This window comes from Hordeum vulgare, chromosome 6H (genome assembly GCF_904849725.1).
Source record: "Hordeum vulgare subsp. vulgare chromosome 6H, MorexV3_pseudomolecules_assembly, whole genome shotgun sequence".
Lineage (NCBI taxonomy): Eukaryota > Viridiplantae > Streptophyta > Magnoliopsida > Poales > Poaceae > Hordeum > Hordeum vulgare.
In genome coordinates this window covers 90,459,031-90,467,537 of record NC_058523.1, presented here as the reverse complement: position 1 = coordinate 90,467,537, position 8,507 = coordinate 90,459,031, and the positions used below count along the sequence as shown (strand labels likewise).

The following is an 8,507-nucleotide window of genomic DNA, read 5'->3' as shown; positions in this document are numbered from 1 at the left end:
CGATCTATGAAAGGAGGAGCTTACATGTTAACTAGATATGAATCCATCATCAATAGATACGACAACCAATAGATACGTCAACATCAGAACTAGCTATGAATCCATTGTGTTCATCACAAATAGCTACTCTAGCATGCTACAAGTCTTACACAACTAGCTATGAATCCATAGTGTTCATCACTATCATACTACTCTAGCTACACAGATCCAGCACAAAATAGCTACCACTACATCAAAATCTAGCATATGCTCACAGATCAATGCAAGTCAACCCTACGACCACATTCTCTCAGATCTAGCTAGAATGAACACAAAGAAAGAGATGATTGAACTCACACAGGCCATGGTTCCAGCTCGGGGGAGGGGGGAGGGTCGGAGAAATTTGAGGACATGAGTCGCTGCCGTTGTGGACCGCCGATCGATGAAGGACCTCCGCTTACCTGGTCACCGGTGTCGATGCGCATCGGCGGGAAAGCTCGACAGGGGGAGAAGGGTGGCTGGGCTTTGAACGATGAGAGGATGGGGCTAAATAGCACGACCGAATTGAAGGGAGGTGAGCCGAAATCCTCGAGCCGATTTTTCAGAGATGCACGCAAGCTCACGCCACGTCGCCCCTCCCCCTGCTTCACACGAGCCTCGCTGTTGACAAACTGCCAATCCAAACGTAGTTTTTGGGCTTGACTCGGAGTGAAGTCCATGTCGTACATGCCGAACAATATATGGAGGGTAATGAAACAACCAGAATCCTTTTCACACGGACCTGGTTGGGCTTATGCATGCAACCAAACGCGCCCATTAATGATCCAATAAAGTTTGTTCTTTAAAGAAAACATGAGAAAAGTTTGCCGGTGAGTGTTGAAGACTACCGTCTATCCGGCAAAGTACACGGGGCAGGGGCGAATTCGTAAATTTTCGAAGGATTTCACGTGCGTGTATTCTTTTAGAAACCGAATACGAGGGCCGCCCCCGACTGCCCGAGGAGGCACACACCACCTGGAAGCATCTGGAGGCGTGGCACCGCAGCCGCAGAGCAGCCGTCGCCCGCAGTGACCAGCCATCACCCCGCGACGCCGTGCACCTCGCGGCGGCGGAGCGCATACCAGAGCGCGCAGTCGATCGGGGGGCGCCACTGATGGACCCGTCCGACGTCGAGATGGAGCCCGCGGAGCATCCGCCCCAGCCCCAGCCACAGCAGCCTCCGCCGCCGCAGCCGCAGCCAGCGGCGGCCGGAGATGGGTGGAGCATGCTGTCCCGCGCCCGCGGGCTGCTCCAGGAGGGCCAGCCGTCCCTCGCGCTGCAGGCGGTGAGAACCCTCCCCTCGCTCTTTCTGCCCTCGCATCCCCTCTCCCCTTCCGCCTCCATTTCGTGCGCTTCGTGGCGTCTCGACCCTCGCCGTGCGTTGCAGAACGGGAAATCAGCGAGTTCCACACCCGCCAGAGGCTGATCACGCGATTAAAACGGACGCGGTGGGTTTTCCCCGATTTCAGTTTCGCTTTGGACCGTCTTCTCTTCTCCATGGCGTAATCCGCCTTGGGATTTCGCGCGGAGCGACAAACAGGGGTTAGGTGTTATGATTCGTTCTAGGTCTTAGGGTTCTAGGCTCTGAGGTTTAGGGTTTGTTAGGTATGATTCGTGCCAGAAGATGCTTAGGTGTTTGGGTGGGTGCCTCCCTACTTACGCGCACCTGTTCTTTTCGGCCATATTCCCCTTAGGCTAGCATGTTTGTTCTCATGTTTCTCCTCCTGAGAGGTAAAAGGGAGGAAGATTGTCAAGTGATGCACACACAGGGAAATGCTTCCACTATGTAAAGCGCTCGTAGGCTCGTACATACCTCAGACCTGTCAGTATTTCAACTTGCTATTTACTAAACGATTTCTGTTAGCACGCTGAGTAAGCTCTAGGGATGGTGTTTACAAACTTATGAGAACTGAGCTTGCAAAGTGGACAAGTAGAACAGATGCATTGTAGCCTACAAATCTGTTCTGTTAATCCTTGTCTAGATCTCATATCCCATTTGTAGATCTGTTTTGTTAATCCTTGTTTAGATCTCAATACCGTTTTGTAAACCTGTTTTGTTAATCCTTGTCAAGATCTCATTTCGGATTGTAATTGCCATGCCGAATATAGATTCGAGCGTATTCCTAGTGTCCCACACAGTTACAATAGTTTTCATTAAAAGAGTTTTGAGTTCCCGCGCAATTGTGAAGCTAGTTTTACTAATTAATTATTTTCTAAGTGTTTGAACTTCCCGCACAATTCTGCAGCTAGATTTAGTAATTTTCTTATGGTAATTGATAAGACTTGGTTTCAGTTTCATAGTGTGTTTTTCTGATGATTTGTTTGTGTCAGCACAGTCCTATTTTCTGCTCTTTCTGTTCTCCCCTAGTTGGTATGCTAGTTTGTTACCTTAGTTTCTTTCATTTTTTGGTAGTAATGGGGTACCCCAAATAATTTTCTTCATCGATTGAGTTGAGAAATGGGATGTCTATACCATTTATTATTTATATAACTCATGAACAGGGATTATTCTCCCCATCCTCTGGCCTCTATTAGTTGGTGAAGTTTGTATCTGCTAGTTTTGCTGTTGTTTGGATTGTGTGCTCGGTCACCTCTCCCCTGCCTGAAATATATAACTCTATCTGACCGTTATTTTTGGGCTCAACATCTTGATGGGAAAACAGTTCAAGTGGGCTAATGCCTCCCCACGCCCTCCACACACTTACCTGACCTTTCAAACAAAGGTGTGAATCTGTGTTGTCTTACCTGTTCAGCTGTCGTGAGGTCACAGTGGCAAAGGTAGTATGCAATGCTTAACATCGGCTGAACAGTTGTTAGACAAGATCAAGGTAGAGACCTGCTGCTGGGCAACCACCGGGGCTCAAGGACTTAGGGTCGTTTTGCCACAATCGTGGGATGTCCACTGATCTGAGCGGTAGCCTTGTAACTCATGCCTCCTAGGAGGATTGTACCTGTACTCCCTATGTTTTCAATGCAATGAAACACAAAGGTCTTCTGCGTTTTCTCGGAAAAAAAAATCTTAACATAGAGAGATGCGCTAAGCGCAAGGGTACCTTTAATCTTATCCTTCTGCAGGATGTGGTACTTCGGAAGCAAGTTTGTCTCATGGCTCGTATACACTTGGTAGCCATGAAAGGCCATTTTAACCATTTATTCACAGCCCAAAATAGGGATACAAAAGACACGAATGAGAAGTCAACAAGTTAGGATTTGATACCTTGATGAAACTGCTCAGTCAGTGGTGCTAATTTATAAGAGGATTAGGATATTCATGCCATGTTTGCATTGGACATATATGATTTCCTATCTGATGTATAGGATAGACCTTCCTAAGAAAATCCAAACGAGGAATGTGCAGTCTTCGTCAGGACTTGAGTGCTGTGAATCCTACATAATGACGTTCACAGCAATGCTGCTATATTCACTAGCATTTCCTGTTTCTCTTATATATGACTGGAATTGCCTGCTGATACCGACCACCAATCAACACTTGCAAATTGATACCGGCCACCAATACTCATAGCATTAATAGCTACTTTCCTATTGCATTATTTCTTTCATTCTTCTGTCCGGAGTCATTCCCTAGCAAAAAAAGGTACCAATAGGGAGTAGCCCCTCCGGTATTTTGTTAAGAAAAAATGTTGGCGCACACCCAGCAGAACCAAGGCTCGAACGTGGATGGTGGGGTAGGTTGCGCAGCCGGCTGCGTGCCACTAGCCAACTGGCTGGCGTCCAGTTCCCGTTCCCTAGTCAAACAATATGCGTTTGTAGCAATGGTGGGAAGGAGAAGAAGCAGGCCTGGGTGGGCGTCCAGTTCCCGTTCCCTAGTCAAACAATATTCTGATGAGCCCTTTGCTATTTACTTTACATAAATTTCACCTTCCCTAGTTCTGCTAATGAACTGAACTCTGGAATATTATGCAGGTGCTCTTGGCCATAAGGTCTCAAGGTGGTGAACAGGCTCTCATTCAGACTCTGAACCGTGCACGTGACCTCTACAGGCAGAGATCGCAGCCTGCTCCCAACGTTGATGAGCTTGCTTCTTTGCTCGCACAGTGTGCTATAGCAGAGGCTCAGTCATCAAACCCTAATCCACCAGGACCTGGTTCCGACCCTGTCGCGGCGTTGAATTCTGATGAGGCCTGCATACTTGCTGAGTGTGGAAGGAAGCAGATTATCCTGGACGCCTTCAACGATGGCAGCAGCTTCATTTGCTTGAAATGCGGTGGGCTCTTCAGCACGTCACGCAAAGACGAGCACCTGGCCTACTGGTGCGGGGCCGCATGATCCTGGTGATAAATCCTTGGTACTGTATATCGGTCGTTGCCCCAGACGTTCATCATGATGCGCATGATATTTTGTAGAACCTGCTCACCGCTTCTTCACTACAGGGATGCCAGAGATACATCTCCTGTTCACTGAAGCAAATACATAGCCAGTGTAGAGCATTATGAACTGAAATCGGCGCTTCATTGCGCCGTGCTGTGTTCTTATGGCACCTTTTTGCTGCTGGTGTGGTAAATCATGATATGATCCTCTGTCATTCACTTGAGGTTATCAAAATCCTGTATGGTGAGAAAAATCCTCTGTCACTAAACGCGTATACTCTATGGAAAGGTAGTTAACTGATGTTCTGTCCCTTTTAATCACGATCTGCTGATTCAGACACCACGAATTGGTATCCATGGGGGGATCTTTGAGAAGATAGAACTATGTTGTCACTACCTGCTACCGTACTTTTCAGTATTATTTCAGTTTCTTTTTACCAGTCCATGTCCGAGTTAGATTGTTGCTATTAGTAAAAACCTGCAGTTCCTTTGTTTGAATGAGCTCAGGTTACCATGAAACAGTCTAGGACTTGTACGTGTCATTGTGTTTCATGCCAGTGCTTTTGCCGAGGCTTCACTCGAAGGCAACGGGGAGAGTAGACCGACAGCCACCTCCCATCTACAAACGTTAGTTCCTGCATGCCACATCTGTTAGACTGTGAGTCGCTTGAGTCCCAAGTGGCCAGTCTTCTTTTCTGTCACCCTTGTCAAAGGAGGTTCAGCCTTATTCAACAATTTTCTCACCAAATATGATAGTTGTATCTGCAACCTTCTTTTGTTTGGTATATTTGAGTCTGATGGCCAGAAAGCTGCCCGTCTTCCAAGTTCCAAAATCTGGAGCCATCTCCTGTAGCTGTTCAGGTAATTACTGATGATCCTCTATCATCAGTCAATGGCATATTACCATCATTTTGGTGTGTTCCATATGGAAAAAACAATGGGTCCTCACATTGCCTAAGAAAGAAAGTAGTAGCCTGCCAGGGTTCTTTACAATCCGTTCCAGTGTAATTCATGGGGGAAATTAGTGTGGTGGAGGGTGTTCCTTTGATTTACCCCAAATCCATAAGTTTTTTGGAGTGTTCATATTCTGATGAAGAAAGTTCCGGTGTCCAAATCAAAGGAGTGCCCATCCAAACCTACCAGAATTTGAGCCACTACGAAGCAAACCTGCAGCGAAGTGAATTTTCACCTAGATTGCTTTCTCGCCAAACATGCATGCCAACTACTGATCGAACGCTTATTTCTTTTTTTCTCAAAAAAACTTCGTCTTATTCTACTTTGCTTAAATTAAGCTTAGCTTGGCTTGTCTGCCATCACATCCAAACCTGCATTCCCCGGCCAACTCTCACGCCCTGAAAGGCTGAGATGTCATTCTGGTGCGGTGAGCCATTCTCTCCATCCAAACCCCTCCTTGTATTAACACCATTGCTGCTCTTCACTCGGACCACAACATCACACACATAAATGGTGTAACAAATACAGGGGCACAAGAACTCGAGCACCAGCCATTCCAGTTGCCTGGGGTAGGGAGAGATGAAGGCAATGTCGGGGCCGAAGCTGCTCCTCGTCCGCCAGCCGTCGAGCAAGTACGGCAATGGGGCGGTGTCGCCGGCGACGGCCGCGTCCATGTCCGGCCGCCGGTTCTGGCTCGTCGTGTTCCTCGCGCTCTTCACCTGCGTGTCCATGCTCACGGTCTTCTCTACGGCGCGCGCGCCGTCCGGGGCGGTGTCGCCGCGGGCCACGTTCGCGGCCAGCGCCGGTGCGGGCAGCGTCGTCGGCGCCTCGGCGGGCGGCGGAGGGCTGCCGGCGTACGTGTTCGACGCGCTGGTGCGGTACGCGGCGGCGGCGGGAGCGAACTCGACGGTGAGCATGCCGGAGGGGGACGTGCGCGCGATCGCGGCGGTGCTGCGTCGGCGCGCGCCGTGCAACCTGCTGGTGTTCGGGCTGGGCGCGGAGACGCCGCTGTGGCGCGCGCTGAACCACGGCGGGCGGACGGTGTTCCTGGACGAGAACCCGTTCTACGTGGCGCACATGGAGGGCGCGCACGGCGGGCTGGAGGCGTACGACGTCGCCTACGCCACCGCCGTGCGCGAGCTCCCGGACCTCCTCGACGCCGCGCGCGCGTCCCGGCGCGCCGAGTGCCGCCCCGTCCAGAACCTGCTCTTCTCCGACTGCCGCCTCGCCATCGGCGACCTGCCCAACCAGCTCTACGAGGTCGCCTGGGACGTCATCCTCGTCGACGGGCCCCACGGGTACGCCGAGGGGTCGCCGGGGAGGATGGCGGCGATCTACTCGTCGGCGGTGATGGCGCGGACAAAGGGGACCGTGACGGACGTGCTGGTGCACGACTACGAGCGGGAGGTGGAGAGCGTGTGCGCGCGGGAGTTCCTCTGCGACGAGAACCGCGTGGAGGGGACCACCACGCCGTCGCTCGGCCACTACATCCTGCGCGGCGGCGCCGCCGCCAACCGGGAGGCCTTCTGCGGGGCGCCACCGTCCACGAAGAAGGCGAACTAGTCGGTCAGGGAAACGACTCTCCAGTTTCGTTCCTCGTACTTCGGTCAGATGGGTCGGTCTACTGTGGGCGCTTTGGCATTTTGATGATGCACCGTTGCAAATGTGGTGTGGTCTGGTCTCGATCGGACAGAATGACACTTGTGGAAGTGGAACAACTGAAAAAGTGATTCTTAAGTTCTGTTTCTTTCGGCATGATTTTATTCTCGAGCTTGTATCACCGAGCAAGCTTAGAACAGCAATGCTACACCCACGGAAAAAGAAAAAGTCCATTTGAAATCTTGAACTTGTACAGTTTCGACGAAATGAACTTTTGATATAATATATATTTAAATATTATATGGCAGTTCAATATATGTTTAAATATTATATCAAAATTCATATCAAAATTTCGGTAGATTGCATACTGAACTTTGTAATCACAGTCTAAATCGAACCCTAGAATCGTTTTTCAAACGAGGATTGCGAAGGATGACCGAGATTGTTTTTTTAGACAACAGTCGGGATTGGCTGTGCTAAGATGATAGCGCGCGAAAAAGGTAGGGACGGCCCAGTCCATTGTTTACTTCGAGCATTCGATGAGGTCCAACAAAAAGAAAAGAAAATCACCACTACGTATTTGCGAGCATGAAAATTCAAACTCCGGACGGGTACATTGGCAACTCCAGGAGTTAACCACTAGATCATTTTAGTTCACGGAAATGGAAAAGTTCTAAAGAAATTCAAAAATATTCACGGAAATGAAAACTACTTCACGAACTTGGCAAAGAGATCATGGGTTTTGAAAAATTCACGAATTTGAAAAAATAACTTCACAAAATTAGGGGAAGAATCACGAGTTTTAAAATTCGCCAAAGATTTAAAAAGCATGTTTTTTTAATAAAAAATCATCTGGAAAAATAATTCACAAATTTGGAAAAGGTTCTTCGTTTTTCGAAAAGCAAATCACAGATTTGGAAAAGCCCACGTAAAAGATTCACATATTATCATATAATACAAAAGATTCATTATGTATTATTTAAAATGTTCATCATACAACAAAATGTGAACATATATTTACAAAATGTTCAGTGGATATTTCACATGCAACGTACATTTTTAAATTACACGCACACGCACGCGGGCACACACACATATATAATATTTAAACATATATTGAAATGCCATATACTTTTTTGTAAAATGTCACAAACACCAAAATATAAATGTAACCAGAAATATAGACAAATGGGCTGGCCTAGCAGCGAGGACGGACGCACGTCATGGTCAACAATGCCGCTCTCTGGCCACTAATGAGACGAATCCCCATTGACATTTGTTAGGGCTCGTTTTCGACCAGAATTGCATAGTTCAGGGTATAATCGACAAGGATTTTAACATGGGGTTTATTTTGTCGAACTTCTATGAGTTTAAGGTTTGAAATAGACTTTTTCTTATGAAAAACTACGTAAGTTTATGAAGGATTATTCAGTTGGCCTTTTTTATTGGAGATAAGAGGGCAAGGGAACCCACCCCCTGAAATCAACGGACGAGAAGTTTAGAAGGAAAGTTTCGTAACAGGTTTCGTAAGTCTAGCATTTCGAGCTTAGAATGACACGTAACTTTTTTTCTTCTTCGAAATCATATAAAAACGTGCTATATTTTTAT

General features: G+C 48.0%; 2 protein-coding genes across 2 annotated transcripts; both read left to right on the top strand.

Moving 5' to 3' along the window:
* Positions 1 to 977: 977 nt before the first annotated feature.
* LOC123403346 lies at positions 978 to 4,647 on the top strand. Its single transcript, XM_045097289.1, has 2 exons — positions 978 to 1,303; positions 3,943 to 4,647. The coding sequence occupies exons 1-2, from the start codon at positions 1,133 to 1,135 to the stop codon at positions 4,303 to 4,305; spliced, it is 534 nt and encodes a 177-aa protein (XP_044953224.1). The 5' UTR covers positions 978 to 1,132; the 3' UTR covers positions 4,306 to 4,647.
* Positions 4,648 to 5,634: 987 nt separating this feature from the next.
* Positions 5,635 to 7,047, top strand: LOC123403345 (protein IRREGULAR XYLEM 15-like). Its single transcript, XM_045097288.1, has one exon. It carries the CDS (start codon positions 5,880 to 5,882, stop codon positions 6,861 to 6,863), a length of 984 nt encoding a protein of 327 aa, XP_044953223.1. The 5' UTR covers positions 5,635 to 5,879; the 3' UTR covers positions 6,864 to 7,047.
* Positions 7,048 to 8,507: the final 1,460 nt, after the last annotated feature.

Bases quoted from the DNA above. Each gene is read 5' to 3' on its own strand.
- LOC123403346 (XM_045097289.1), top strand. From the start codon at position 1,133: ATGGACCCGTCCGACGTCGAGATGGAGCCCGCGGAGCATCCGCCCCAG. The intron at 1,304-3,942 runs GTGAGAACCCTC...AATATTATGCAG, and splicing joins CGTCCCTCGCGCTGCAGGCG to GTGCTCTTGGCCATAAGGTC.
- LOC123403345 (XM_045097288.1), top strand. From the start codon at position 5,880: ATGAAGGCAATGTCGGGGCCGAAGCTGCTCCTCGTCCGCCAGCCGTCG.